The 15,573-nt window shown below is 29.6% G+C and overlaps 2 protein-coding genes across 10 annotated transcripts; both read right to left on the reverse strand.

The window, feature by feature from the left end:
- Positions 1–4,031: 4,031 nt before the first annotated feature.
- Positions 4,032–6,293, reverse strand: LOC114181238 (54S ribosomal protein L37, mitochondrial-like). Of its 7 annotated transcripts, none has more exons than XM_028067640.1 (3): positions 6,101–6,264; positions 4,800–4,903; positions 4,032–4,710 (listed from the first exon to the last, which is right to left on the reverse strand). In XM_028067640.1, exon 3 carries the CDS (start codon positions 4,702–4,704, stop codon positions 4,309–4,311), a length of 396 nt encoding a protein of 131 aa, XP_027923441.1. In that variant the 5' UTR covers positions 4,705–4,710; positions 4,800–4,903; positions 6,101–6,264; the 3' UTR covers positions 4,032–4,308. The 7 variants fall into 7 exon arrangements, with proteins under 7 accessions (XP_027923441.1, XP_027923437.1, XP_027923435.1 ...); XM_028067636.1 differs by having other exon boundaries at positions 4,032–4,713; XM_028067634.1 differs by lacking the exon at positions 4,800–4,903 and having other exon boundaries at positions 4,032–4,713; positions 6,101–6,293.
- A 3,062-nt stretch (positions 6,294–9,355) lies between these two features.
- LOC114181605 (anaphase-promoting complex subunit 11-like) lies at positions 9,356–13,753 on the reverse strand. Of its 3 annotated transcripts, none has more exons than XM_028068107.1 (5): positions 13,616–13,749; positions 11,583–11,728; positions 11,208–11,293; positions 10,910–11,028; positions 9,356–9,657 (listed from the first exon to the last, which is right to left on the reverse strand). In XM_028068107.1, exons 3-5 carry the CDS (start codon positions 11,258–11,260, stop codon positions 9,542–9,544), a joined length of 288 nt encoding a protein of 95 aa, XP_027923908.1. In that variant the 5' UTR covers positions 11,261–11,293; positions 11,583–11,728; positions 13,616–13,749; the 3' UTR covers positions 9,356–9,541. The 3 variants fall into 3 exon arrangements, 1 of the variants encoding a protein (XP_027923908.1); XR_003603866.1 differs by lacking the exon at positions 11,208–11,293 and adding an exon at positions 11,401–11,435 and having other exon boundaries at positions 9,362–9,657; positions 11,596–11,728; positions 13,616–13,753; XR_003603865.1 differs by lacking the exon at positions 11,208–11,293 and having other exon boundaries at positions 9,634–9,657; positions 13,616–13,742.
- Positions 13,754–15,573: the final 1,820 nt, after the last annotated feature.

Here is a 15,573-nt window from a genome sequence, read left to right on the forward strand (position 1 = left end):
TTAGAGATATATTAAAGAGGTTTAATATGATCTCATGTAATGCTGTAATGAGCCCCATTGAGGTTAACTTGAGATTAACCAAGGACGAATCAGGAGATGAAGTGGATGAGACAAAGTTTAAACGAATTATTGGTTCTTTGCGGTATTTGTGTAACAGCAGACCAGATTTGGCTTATAGTGTAGGATTGGTAAGCAGATTCATGAGCAACCCAAAGAAGTCACATATGCTAGCAGCCAAAAGATTGTTGAGATATATCCAAGGCACAACAGATTATGGAATATTGTTTCCTATTGGACAGTAGAAATCAGAACTGGAGCTAGTAGGGTATGCTGATTCGGATTACAATGGTGATTTGGTGGAAAGGAAGAGCACCTATGGGTATGTGTTTTTGCTGAACAATGCTCCTGTCTCATGGTGCTCCAAGAAACAGTCAGTGGTAGCTCTATCTAGTTGCGAGGCAGAATATATATCGGGAAGCCTTGCAGCATGCTAAGGAGTTTGGCTTGGAGAATTATTAAAGGAATTAAAGATCCCTATAAAAGCACCTATGGAGCTGAGAATTGACAACGTTTCTGCCATAAACTTATCTAGAAATCCTGTGAGTCATGGCAGAAGCAAACACATAGAAGTGAAATATCACTTCTTGAGAGACATGGTGAATAAAGGGAGAATTGCTGTGAAATACTACAAATCAGAGTTACAATTAGCAAATGTTTTCACAAAAGCTTTGAAGATTGAGAGATTTGAAGACTTGAGGAGGAGAGTTGGAGTTGTATCTGTCAAATACTTGACTTAAGGAAGAGTATTAGCTTGTAAACAGTGTTAGTAGATATAAGTCAAGTATTCTGTTTTTTTTTTTTGTTTTAACAGAACCCATACTACTCATTCACTTACTCTGTATAAAAAAGACGTCTTCCTATCATTCAATAATACAGTCTCACAATTTTCTCTCACTTTCTCGTGCTTGTTCCAATGAGTTGGCCACATTCGAAATTCGACTGAGTTGGCCGATTGAAAGTCGATTGTTCGACCCCGACCAAAATTTGACCCATGTATAAAATATAAAAAAATGACAATACAAAAATATAATAATATTTTGTATTAATATTCTAAAAAAATGACAATACGTATATTATACTTTACCCACATTTTATGACCATAAAAACTTTTTTTTTGTTCACTTCATCGTACAAATAGATAAACATGTGTTAAAATTAATCGATCTAATGTGAGTGTTGCGAAAAAGAAAGAAAATCTAAATTATTGTATGATGAAGATGTAGGCATGAGGTAATTTGAGATTATGATATTAAGAAAATGTGAATGACACGAAAGTGATCACGCGTGGTGACATAGCTGATGAATCCCACGTGAGAATAATCCATCGACAAAGTTTCTATCTACCCTTCCGTCAAAATATCTTGTCTACTGATTTGACCACAATATTTTCTAGGAACTAAGAAAACAATTGGTTGAATAATTAAAACATAAATATATATTTAGATAATGATTTTTTGACTTTATTTTTTTATTTATTTTTAACTTATATTTTAATTATATTTTAATTATTTATTTTTATTTTTTACAGTGATGCGATGATTTAAAGATAATTGAAATAGTGGATTAAAAATGATTAAAAAAATATATTAAAATATCATTATTTGTTTTCGATATTTAATAAAAGAGGAAATTTCTATTTCAAATTTTATAAAATAAAAATCTATTTATTTTTCATCTTATAAAAATTAAAATTATTACTTTTAATCTTTATGTCTGAATATCACTTTTAATTTCAGTAGACATTTCTCTTTCTTTCAAAAGTCAAAATCACTAATTTTTATTCCTAACATATTTTAGGATGGATAAATAACATTTTTAATTTTCTTAAAGTATTACTAATTGTTCATATTACATATTATACACAATACTAGTAAATTAGAATGATAATTGGATTTTTGTATAATACGTAAATAGTTAACTACTGCCGCATAATATTAAAGATTGAAATAATACTTTTTAACTCGTAAGAAACTAAACAAGAAAATATTTAAAAGTATGAAGTTAAAACATCCGCATTTTTTGGTTAAATCAGTGCAATGTTTAGGTTAGATTAATATAATTATTAGTTACATTCATTTAAAACAATATATCAATTTTAACACATGTAATACACAGTCTAGGTAAACAATATCAAGTTGATGTATGTAACTTTTGTGATGTATGTCTATCAACACTTAAAAGAAAAAAGAGACATTTAGTACTTCTAGATACATGCTTCATGCTTGCAGCTAAGCCATCAAAATCTCCTAAACAAACAATTATTAACACCACAACTGAAATGTACAAAGCGAGAGATGAACATATTATGTGAATCAATGCCCTTAATGCATGTTTATGAGGGTTGGTAATCCTTCAGACAGAGGTAGTTCACCTTGCTTAGGACATGCTGGCAGGGTTTAGGATTAAAGATTTTGGTGAGCTGTCTTTGCTAGGTGCACAACAGTGACTTGAGTCCAACCACTCATGTTCATTGATCTTGGAATCACAACTCTTAGAAAAAAGCAAAAGCAAACATGTTAAAGGCAGCTTTTAACATATAGGTACTACATCCAAAAGCTGTATAGAGGAGGTTGCATGCTTTTAACAACAATGATGCATGTCATGTCCAATTCCACCCTCCTCCAATATCATTTTCTTGCCTCCTCTTTTAACTTCAACAAGTATCTATCTTGCTTTAGTGAAGGGTTAGAAAACCACAGCATCACATGGGCTCTAGAAGCCATGACAACCATCACTAAACAGTGATTCAATATCCTGGATATGTAATCTTCTTACCAGATTGTATCATCTAACATATGGGGATTCAGCATTACAGTTCAATTATTTGAAACATCAAATAATAATAACCTATGCAATGTGGTATAATATTATCTCTATCCACGCTTCTCAGAAATACATTCTAAAATCAAAGATAAAACAACTTTTTGCTGTCCCAACTTTGCATTCACAAAACATTAAAGATTTTCCTATGGGATATGTAAATACAGTACAGGGACCACATTCAAGGAAGAAAATAAAAAATAAAAAACTATGATATAGGAAGGCAGGCAGTCAGGGACCACTTAGAGCATGACCAATACACATTATCCCCGGATGTCAAAAGGTTTTAACTATTCTAACTTGATATGATGTATAAAGTGAGAAGATAAAGAAATTCACTATTTATTTTGATTAAAGCACTCAGTACATTTAACTCAGATCAATTCAAAGATACATGCAACTTAGGGACTATTTACGCTGAAGCAAAATTTAGTTCTATTTTCAAAGGTTTGAATAACAAACTACAAAAGTGAATTTTGGTAATTAAAAAAAATAAATAAAGGAAAACAGAAAATAAACCCTACTTTGCAAGGGTAAATTCCTTTTTAGATAAAGCAATTAAAAAGTTCACCAAGCCTATTCCAGTATATGAATAATCCTGAACAGAAGGCTCCACCAAGTCCATGTAGAAAAGGGAAATAGCATATGCATTTTTAGCAAACCTCCAAAAGTGAGATAGCATTGGATCACCCACCAGTTAAGTTCATTAATCAGGGGACAGGAGATGGTGGCTTACACCCATGGAGTTCGATTGCAATGTCAAAACTATGGCCCATGTAAAGCAATGAAAGAAATACTAAATACATATTGTATGAAGTGGAACTAGTTTACGTTTTTAAAGCACAGTATAACATTCTTGTCAGAAGAATGGCATAATTGGGGCAATGCCAATCACAAGAAAAGAGTACAAAATTTAAAAGTTCCATTCAGATCTTCTATTTAATGTGTTACCAAGTATGTGATATTTGATTCTAACGGGAAAGTTCATCCAACGTTTTACCGTGTGATTCTTGAACGAAGAAAAATTGATGTGAGTAACTGTGCAGTTGCCACAATTCTGTCATTGAGTTTTGAGGGGAGCGACATTCCTTTGCCCATTCTATAGGAATCCCCTTGAATGAACGTTATAACAAATGTCTAGACAAGCAAAAAAAAGCAAAGAACAAAATTATGGACAAGGTTCTGTTCAATCAACAAAAGCAGTCAGATTTATTTTACACAACATCCCAGGTAAAAAAAACAGACTAAAAAGTAGTAGAAAGAAAAGAAACAACAAATGTGCAAAATCATCCAACTCTTTGGCTTTTGTTTCATTTAATGATTTGCATACATGTAAGCCGATTACTCAGAGGAATCTCAGAAGACTGAGAACCCCAATGTCATTCAACCAACCACTCATTCCCGTAGTTTCTCTTTTGACCAATGAAATCAGTTCTTTGCCTTCACAGTGTTATTCTCCTTGATCCTTGCCCGGTTATCCAGCTTAACAAAACGTTTTAGATCGTCATAAGCTAATGTTTCAATATTCTTCCTACGTAGTTCACTAAGTGCCGGACGTTTATCGAGCAGATGCCACAGCCAGTCAGGGTAGTCTGAATCAGGCAGGATTTTTGGATCAGTTCCTTCCTTCAGAATGTTAGCACCTACAACTGTGCTTGACTTAACTTCTTTGCTAAGAGTTGATGCCTTGGGTGCATCAGCAGCTCCACCCCCTTTAGATCCTTTCTTTGCTTTTCCGGTGGCAAAAGTTCGTTGGTGTGCAACCCTACCTGCCTCTTTGGCTGTAAGAATATATCTTATAGATCTGGCATGGTTCATAGCCATGACTTTCTTCTGAAAGACAATTTTATACCACTTCAGGGTGGAACATAACTATGTAGAAAAATAGAAAAATCCAGAATGAATAGTAGATCTCTTACAATTTGAATTCAACACCTTGATTGCTAAGAGTTCAAATACCTACTAAGATGCAGAAAGTGTACAACACATAATCTGAACTCCTACTTCCCTTACAAAATTTCTCCTAAAGAGTTTAATATAAAAAAGATGATCAACCATCGGGGCTTAAAGAGTGCATGTAACTAACTGGCTGCAGTTATAAAAAAACAACATTGCATCATTCCTCTCCTTTACCAACCCCACACCTTAGAAAATTAATTTTTTGTGCATGTTTAAGTAAATCAACCAAAAATCAGTGTGCACGAATGCATCGGCAATATCTACATTCTATCCAAAAGCATGACTGTTTAATAACATCATCTAACTGTGTGTTTGATTCAGAGAGGAATAATTGCCTATCTTTCCTAACTGTTAACAGAATAAACACTTATTTCTAAAAAAGTAAGACATCAAACATGCTCTTCATTAATAATTGAACAAAACGTAATTTAGGTCCCTCTATTTCATATCAAAGTTGGTCTTAACCATCATACATTAAACACGGTGATTTAGATTTTAGTATTTTTCATAATTCGAGAATTCCGTCCATCGCTCTAGTGAACGATCTTTCACAAAAGAAATGAAATTCACATACATGTATAAAAAAATACAAGTATACGAGATGTTCTTAAATTAAAGTATACATGTATAAAAATTATCGGAGATATTTTTTCAAATTACTGGAACTAAGACCAATTGTGACAAAAAAAATTAAGGACCTAAAACATACAATAATAGGATAAAATTTGTTCAGGACCCTCAATTTGATGTCAAATTTGTCTTAACCACTGTATTTTAAAATCTGTGATTTTGGTCCCCGAAATTCTTATAATTTGATGAAGTCCATCTGCCCAGTTCAATAAGTTCCACAAAAAGAATGAAATTCACTAAGTATAAAAACTGCGTGCACAAGAGTTATGGTTTCAAAGAATAGGAACTAAGACCAATTGAATTAAAAAAAATTCAAGGACTTCAAACACATTGTACTCATAATACCAATTGCATGTCAGAAGCAGAAAAAAATACTGAAAACATATGGTTCTATGGGCGAATATCAAAACATTCAGTTTCCCACTTTATACATGTTTGTGAAGTGAACTATAAAAGAAAAGAATGCAAATTCCAACATTATAGAGAAAACGCAAATACAAGAAAATTAATCAGAGTTTCCAGAAGGTTCGAAAACAGTTTGTACCAAACTCGACAATGGAGAAAGATAACCGGTTTCCTGTTAAGAAACAATATCAGATATGAAGAGATCAAAAGGTGAAGTAAACCTTACAATTTGAAGAATATGGTGGAATAAGATCGGTGTCTCCGGCGTTGAATGGTGGTTTCCGCCGCCGCTCCTTTTATGCTACGATGCTCGCCAAGCTCTGAACTCCTAGTTTCGCACCTGCGGGTGTTTCAGCTCCGAACATTCAGTGACCGAACCCGACAAAGGAACAGCTTCTTTACAAGGGGCCTGGGTTGATAGAATACGCAAGGTAAATTCTTCCTGCACCCCATAATTTCCTTTGCACCTCCGTAAATTTAAAAATTTTAAATTTAACTTTTATTTATAACTTTCAGGTTATTTAATTTTAAACTTAAAGTTTATATAATTTAAAATGTTAAATATTAATATTTTGGTATAATAAAATTTAAATAAAAATATAAAATTTATATTTCAAAATGTATACTTTAAAATATAAGTTTTATATTCAAAATTTTAATCCAAAATACAAACAAAATTGATGTTTAATGTTTCGAATTATATAATCTATAATATTTTTAAATCACACTCTGAAAATTCTAAATCAGTTGAATTTAAAATTTTTAAATTTATAGAAGTGCAGAATAAAATTAGAGGTACAGGAAAAATTAGGGCAGATTATATATACCTAGTTTCCTTGGTGACGCTATTTTTAATTTGTTAAAGGTATTTTTGGTCTAACTTTGATATTTTTTATTTTTTATTTTACTTTTTATATGCAATTTTGGTCTTTTTTTTCTGATTTTAGTTTAAGATTTAAAAAATATTATGATTTTGAATTAGTTTTCAATTCTTCATATTCTTATTTTCTATTCTTTAAGTTTGTATTAATTAAATTATGTTTTATTATATGCTTGTAATTCTTAAGTTTAATGTAAAATTGATATATATATATATATATATATATATATATATATATATATATATATATATATATATATTATAATGTGATTTATTGGTTAATTAATTTAAAAAATTTATTTAATTATGATAAGAGATAAAATAGTTTAATAATTATTTTAAAAAGTATTTTATTAAAAAATATTATGATAAGAGAAATAATGATTTATTAATTATTTATTTATTTAAAAGATTTTGATAGGAAATATAATGATTTATTAATTTAAAGGATTATTTTATTTAAACTTTTTTGAGAGGTAAAATATTTGGTGAATGATTATTCTGAAGATTAGAGAAAACTGTGTGTGTTCATTTCTTTTTAATTTTAAAAATAAATATAAATAAGTTTTTAAATTTTATTTAAATATTTTTTCATTTATTTTGTAGATAACTTATATTTTATGTCTTATAAAATCATAATCTTACAATCATACTCTTGTATTATTATTATTGTCGATAAAAAAATACTCTTGTATTATTTTTCCTTTCTTAAAACACTAATCAGGACGTGTCAGGTTTAGAAGTATAGAAAGAGACATTATATGAATGGGAAGCAAAGGGTAAGAAGATAGCCTGATAACGTGAAAAACTATGTGTAAACCTAAGGAGCAAGGAATAACAAAACATTGAGAATGCTAAATGTGTGGTGAGTGAATTGAAGCAATGAGTCACGTCTTCTTTAGTTGTCAAGTTCCAAATTCAGTGTGGAACATGGGTAATATGTGGTTAGGGATAAACTTAGTATAGCACAACATTTTAGTACCTTGGAGCTTAGTGTCAAAGGAAATATAATCTAAAAGTGCATGGGTAGCAATTATTTGGGATATTTGGAACATGAAAAATAAAATTGTGTTCAAAAGTGTTATAGTAAATGCTAAAGAAATATTTAGCTTGACCTAGATAAGATATAAACTCAAAAGGACAAACTTCTCATATTCGGAATGGTATATTAGTAGTTCAGTTAGGAAAAGGGGTGTAATTATGTTCTTTATTTAGTTTAAGAAAATTATACTTTCACAAAGTTTGGAATGACAAATTTTGATGAACAAAACCATTTTTGATAAAAAAAAATTAAAATTTTATTACTTTACTTTTGTAAATTTCCATACAAAAATAAAAATTATTTTATTTAGTAATTTTGCCAATTTGTCAAAAATTTGTTTTTCAAAGTTTCATTTCCCTTTAGTCTATGTTAGAGCTGCTTAGTGGATATAAAGGGCAGAATAAAGAAGTAGACTAAGGTTGGTAAGAGATATGTATTGGACGATCCTGTGTAGAATGTTGAAACTACAGAAGTGTTTAATTCTTAGGTTTACAAGGACTTGTATTGGTTCTTTGTACTAAGACAACTGTATCATAGTTTGAAACAAGTGGTAGGATAGACACCCAAAGGACAAACTTCTCTTTGTTTTATAACTAAGACTCTAGCATTGCAGTAAAATATAGAATGGTTCAATCACTGACATGCTTTCTACATTTTAATACCCAAGTATACTTCTAATTCATTTTTTTGACAAAAATAAAGAATAAAAAAACACACACACCTCAATGAAATATTTATAGCCTATAAAAGAGGCAAATTGGTAATAAGTAACTAATTACTTTTAGTACAACTATTTATTGAGAGTTTTTCTTCTTCTTTTTTCATTTCTGCTTAAGCTTTATATATCACAACAACCAAGAGAAATGATAAACTCACCATATCTTTAATTTTTTTTTATCTAATTACTTTATTTATTCATCCCAACCTGTCACAAATTTAAACTTTTCATTTTTTTGGGGGGCACTTTCATGCTTCAAAATACCTTAGGACTTCATTCTGAAACATGCTACATTCAAATCACAATCTACATCTACACGCGTAATAAAATGTTACTAATGTTTTAACGTGACTTTATAACAATTCTAAAGTTAGATGTTACCTCACGTAAACCCGTTTCTAATTAGATTTTTTTTTTCAGGCCATGACTGAGGAGCCTGTTGAATTTTCAAACGCTCACCAAACCAATTTAGGAAACAACAAAGTATTAGTGTGAATAATAAAAATAATGTGTACATATTTGAAATTTTGTTAGGAACTGTAATTATTTCAAAAATTACAATCATTTAGACAATATAAAAGAAAAATATTGTATCAGATTTTATACCAAATTAAGAGATTCCCTCTATTTGGAGACCAATAAAAGAAATACCAAATCTTCTGCAAATACAAATAAGTAACATGAGGATTCCAATAATGTAAAGATATCAGCATATAAGCTTTAAGGAAGAATAATCCCAAATCATTGAAGGACCCTATCTATATTGGGTAAAAAAGGTCAAATTCATAGATTAATTATAAGAGAAAAATCAGGCATGACATGACACACCTTAATTTTGGCATAATCATGATAAAAAGGAATAACTAAATATAAATAAGAACCCTTCAACCCATGGAGAGGCACAATACAACACTAATCACAACCCAGTACATTTATATGCATGGTAAAATTGAAGAAGTATATTCAAATTAACAAGATCACATTTACAATGTTCAGTAGTCACCCTTAAGGGAAAAAGCCAATGTTCTTATCCTTTAAACTGCCATTCACGACGGCACATGGGGCAATGCGCTTGTGATGTTTGAGAATTAACCCATTTCAGGATACAATGCAAATGAAACGCATGATTGCATACACCCCAAACTACAAGAAGACAAGAGAATAAGTATTACTCATTTCCGTTATAAAGACTTACATAGCACTACAATTTGATAAGCAAATCCTGACACCGAGAAAAAGAAATCATCCTACATTAAACAAACAGTTTTTCAAGGGGAGTCAAGCACGAATTTATAGCCCAAAATAAAATATTTTTATCTTACTGATGTCTTAAAAGCTTCTCAATCATGCGAAACTGCTTCGGCATAAACCAAAAAGTAATAGTAACACACTCACACAACAGTTGAGTGAATTTGTGTTGGAAAGAATGTAACATACATTGCTAGAGTATATAAATTTTGCACAAATGTCAAAGTCATCCACATGAGCAACAATTTTCTTTGCAGGAGTTCAACACATTCAAACAAGAGAAGTTTGCATTTTAAATACATTTTCATTATAAATTAGAACTAGAAACGATGTAATTTTAGAGATAATTAGAAAATTAACAAAATTTGGACAGGGTGATTCAGTGTACTATGTGTGGAGAGAAAACGAAACCAAATAAAAAGACCCTTTTTCCATAATCCTACAAACTTATATGCAAAGTTTGGAAGCTTCATTGATTCATTTACACAATGTTGATGATTAGTTAAACAAGGCCCAAGCAGTGATATTACAACTAAAAATTTTCTGAGACTTCCTTCAGCCCTCACAATAGGACCACTGCCTACACAAATAATAACAGAACACATGCGTTAGAATTTAAGCACAAGAAGATATCCCACCCAAAAGAATAGTCCATCATGTAAGAGAGCTCACAGCTTATCCTACTCACTGTGACACTCTTAACTTTGTTAACCCCTTTAATGTCTGATGTCCATAACCGTCTCACACACAATTGACACTGAGCAAATGGCATCTCTTTTTTCTTTTAAGAAAACTTTACTCATTTATTAGTAGTGGCTTTGCAGCTTAATCTAGCTTATAATTAGCCTTTTCCCTGTAACATAACTCTCAATAAAAGCAACAATTGTTGGGACTCAAATACAAGAGGATATTCCAACCTAAGAATTAGTCCATTAAGTAGGAGAGTCTTAAGGCTTATATTCTACTCAGTGTGGGACTCTTAACAAATAAAATCACAAACAGTTACACAATGTGTAGTTGAGTTTAAGACTATATCACTAACACAGTTACCCAAAGCACAATGATTAATCGAGAAATTTAACTAGGACAAGTTGGTCCAAATATAATAACAACACAGTCTACCACATAAAAAAAATATATAGCTTACTCAGAGGACAGTCATCCCCTGGAAGTTTACAGTCTGGACAACATCCATCAAAGGCCATTCTACAGATCCCACACGTTTCATCTTGAGCATCCCAAGTCCACGAAACAATACCGTGCCATCTAGATTTAACAAGAGAGAACAAAAATTAGGAAGAGCTTAATATTTATTTACAAATGACTAGAAAAAATGATAAAGGAGACTAACAATTCAGAACAAAAATAGGGTTAAATTAAATTTCCCGTGTTTAATAGAAATTTGAAGCAAGTGAAAAGGCAATGGAACTCAATTTCACACGTACACCGCAACTTTTTTCCTCCTTAAAATTATTTTCAATCCCTCCTTACTTTTCATCTTCTCTAACCTTAACTATTCAAACATGGTAATCTACATATACTAGAAAGCATCAGCCATGAATTATTTGACAGATAAACTAAGTAAAACAAATCCATAGCTGCATGTAAGTTATGTTGAAGATAGAAAACAGAACTTACTCTTTTCAGAAAATCAGGAGTACCCAATCAGAGACCTTAGTCAAGAAAAACACCATTTTTTTTATTTAATTTATTTTCTGCAATGAAAATATGAAAAGTATATTGTTCCAAAACAAAGATACAAACATCAATCAAAATAATAAAAGGAGAAATTATGTAACACGGAATTTTGAAAAGGATACGCAAGATCTTCACTTTCATCTCCGATCCCGCACGGTGTTGGAGCCGCGCTTCCCCGCGTCGGAAGCGCACCGGACACGGACACCCGTCGGAAGCGCCTATGACGCGGTGTCAGACACTGATATTTGGGTCGGACACAGTCTTCTTTCTGGACGCGCAGAAAATAGGATTATCACAGAAGTTGAAAGCCACAAAGAAGAGGAGAAGAAGTTGAAAAGAAAACATAATATAAATTTAATAATAGTTATTTTATTTAATTAATTTGTTTTGATTTTACGGATTTCAAAGAATTTTCTTATATCACACTTGATCATTTAATTTTTTTCTCAATATAATTATTTTATTTAAGGAAATTTTAATATGTTTAATTAGTATATAATATATTATATTATAATTAATTTTAATTTACAATATCTTTTATTTTTTATATTTAAATAATTTAATTTCTATTACATTAATTTATATATGATTATATAATTAATATATTTTATAATATATATGTCTCGTATTTCAAATAAATATAAATAAATTATTTTATATAAAAAATAAAAATAAAAATAAATACACAACTAATCTAAACTAAAAATCTTAACCAATTATATATAATCAAACTAAAAATTTTAACAAAATAATCTTCAAATATATCTATTTGAATATTTTTATATCTATCTTTTAATAACAAAAATCATATACATGTCCTATAAATACATAAAGAAACTTATAAAATATACAAAGAAATTGGAGGAAAAAGAAATTGGAGAAAAAAGAAAGAAATGTTGAGATTTAGTGCAAATAGTTATTGCAAAAAAAACTCTTTGAAAAAGAAGGAAGAAGCTCCGATAGAAGAATAGAAAGAGATATATTTTGAGTAGAAAAAAGAAGTAGATACTAAGAAAAAAAAATGTGCAAAGAAAGGTAAGTACTCTTTACGTGTCCGTGTCTGAACTTCATAACTAGCGACAATAACAGCTACGACAAACAGCTAATTGAAAATGAGGATTGAGTTAGTTAAATGTCAACTAGAGATGGAGAAGATTTGAAATTCGTAAAGAGTTGCATTATTAGTTCACCTGGGCGGGCTGCGGAAGCCAATTCTTCTTAACCATCACACATTAAAAATGGTGATTTAGATTTTAGTATTTTTCATGATTGGAGAATTTAGTCCATCGCTCTAGTGGACGAAGTTTCATAAAAGGAATGAAACTCACATGTATAAAAAAAAAACAAGTATACGAGATATTTTTAAATTATAGAAACTAAGAATAATTTGACCAAAAAGAAATGAAATTGACGAAGTATAAAAATATCATAGATATTTTTCAAATTACTGGAATTAAGAACAATTGTGATAAAAAAATTGAAGGACCTAAATCATAAAATAATAGGATAAAATTTGTTAGGTCCCTCAATTTGATGTCAAATTTGCCTTAACCACTGTATTCTAAAATCAGTGATTTTGGTCCTCGAAATTCTTTTAATTTGATGAAGTCCATCGTCCCAGTACAATAAGTTCCACACAAAAAGAACAAGAACTAAGTATAAAAACCGCAAGCACAAGAGTTATAGTTTCAAAGAATAGGAACTAAGATCAATTGAATAAAAAAATTCAAGGACTTCAAACACATGCTACTCATAATACCAATTACATGTCAGAAGCAGAAAAAAGTAGTGAATCCATTTGGTTCTATCAGCGAATATCAACACGTTCAGTTTCCCACCTTATACATGTTTGTGAAGTGAACTATAAAAGAATGCAAATTCCAACAATATAGAGAAAATGCAAACACATCACAATCAATCAGAGTTTCCAGAATGTTCGAAAACAGTTTGTACCAAACTCAATTTAAAAAATTAAAAAAAAAAGAAAAGGAAAAAAGCATTGTCATAAGAAAACAAATTAACAATTGAAAAAAAAAGGTATAAAATTATCAGATATGTTATCCCAAGATTCAACCCCTGACAATGGAGAGAGAGGACGGTTTCCTGTTAAGAAATAATATCCCATGTGAAGAAATCAAATGGTGTTGAAGCTTACAATTCGAAGAATATGGAGGAATACGATCGTATCTCCGGCGTTTAACGGTGGTTTCCGCCACGGCTCCTTTTATGCTAAGATGCGCGCACCAAACTCTAAACTCCTAGCTTCACAGAGCGTGTGGTTCAGCTCCAAACATTCAGTGACCGAACCCGAAAAAGGAAAGGCTTCTTTACGGTGGACCTGGGTTCATAGAATACGCCTAAGGGAAAATTCTTCCTGCACCCCATAACTTCATTTGCACCACCACCGTAAATTTAAAAAAAAATTAAATTTAACTTTTAGTTTATAACTTTTATATTGTTTAATTCGAAACGTTAGAGATTATGTAATTTAAAATGTTAAATATTCATATTTTTGTATTATAAAATACAATTAAAAATATAAAATTTATATTTCAAAACGTATAATGTAAAATATAAATATTATATTCTAAATTTTAATTCCAAATATAAAAATATTGCGGTTGAATGTTTTGAATTATATAATCTATGATATTTTTAAATTACTCGGAACTGAAAATTCAAAATCAAAAGTTGAATTTAAAATTTTTAAATTTATAGAAGTGTAGAATAAAATTATAGAGGCACAGGACAAATTACACGGCACATTATATATACTCTAGTTTCTTTGGTGACGTTATTTTTAATTTGTTAAAGATAGTTTTGTACTAATTTCACACTTTTTTTTTCTTTTTACTTTTTATAAGCGACTTTGGTCTTTCTATTTTTTTCTCTGATTTTAGTCTAAGATTTAAAGAGATTATGTTCAATTCTTCATATGCTTATCTTCTTTTCTTTAAATTTGTATTAATTAAATTATCTTTAAATTATCTTTTATATTCTAAATTTTATAAAATAGAAATTTTATATTCTAAATTTTAATGAAAATATACAAATATTGATATTGAATGTTTTTGAATTATATAATAATATTTTTAAATTTCTCGCAACTGAAAATTCTAAATCAAAAGTAGAATTTAAATTTTTAAATTTATAGAAGTGCGGCATAAAATTATAGAGGTACATGACAAATTACAGGGCATATTATCTAGTTTCTGTAGTGACGTTATTTTTAATTTGTTAAAGGTAGTTTTGGTCTAAATTCATAATTTTATTTTACTTTACTTTTTTATATGCAATTTTGTTCTTTCTATTTTATTTTTTGATTTTAGTCTAAGATTTTAAAAAAATTTCATTTTGAATTAGTTTTGGGATTTTTTAGGCAATTCACTAGTGTTAGATTATATAAATGTTGTATATATAACACAAGTATATTGAATTTTTAATCCAAAACATCAAAACAATAGGTTATGAGTCTTTTCTTTTATATGGTGTTTGATTTTGTCGTTTCTACTTAATGTGATACTTAGATCCATATCTAAATTATTTCGAACACAAACTTTGATACATTTTTTATTTCTACACTTTAACAATAAATAAAAATAATTCTTTTAATCCAACGATATTAACTTTTTTAGGTGTTAAAGAGTATTTCAAAATTGACATTTGAGTTAGGAACGTGTTAAACAGTGTAAACAACTCAAACATTAGTATGAAACTTGGTTTAACACATCAAAAAACTATAGTGCATTTGGATTAGGAAAAATAAATCTATTCACTTTTAAAATTTAGAGACCAAGTTATATTAAAGTTTGAAACGGACAAATTCTAATTTAATGTCAAGTTTTAAAGAATAAAAATATATTTAACACTTAAATTAATAAAAACATAACAAGGTGTAAAAAAAATTAATATTAGATTAAAATTATGAATTTTTATAATTTAAAAACTAAAACATGAAATAAATAAAATTATCAATGAGGTAGATATAAAAGTTAAATATACTTCAAAATTATAAGTTATCTATCTTTATTTAGATATGTTATAATTATTCTAAAGTCATTTAATTTCAATAGGTTTTTGATGAGCTTTTTCTAAGAGGTATTTATTAGGGGA

The sequence above is a fragment of the Vigna unguiculata genome, chromosome 4, assembly GCF_004118075.2.
Source record: "Vigna unguiculata cultivar IT97K-499-35 chromosome 4, ASM411807v1, whole genome shotgun sequence".
In the NCBI taxonomy this organism is placed as follows: Eukaryota; Viridiplantae; Streptophyta; class Magnoliopsida; order Fabales; family Fabaceae; genus Vigna; species Vigna unguiculata.

Excerpts from the sequence above, each read along its gene's own strand:
- LOC114181238 (XM_028067634.1), bottom strand. The coding sequence starts at position 4,704 with ATGGCTATGAACCATGCCAGATCTATAAGATATATTCTTACAGCCAAA.
- LOC114181605 (XM_028068107.1), bottom strand. The coding sequence starts at position 11,260 with ATGAAAAGTAAGGAGGGATTGAAAATAATTTTAAGGAGGAAAAAAGTT. Across the intron at positions 11,029-11,207 it reads AGGAGGAAAAAAGTTGCGGT|ATGGCACGGTATTGTTTCGT; the intron begins GTACGTGTGAAA and ends TGTTAAATCTAG. Across the intron at positions 9,658-10,909 it reads AGGGGATGACTGTCCTCTGA|TTTGGGGTGTATGCAATCAT; the intron begins GTAAGCTATATA and ends GTCTTCTTGTAG.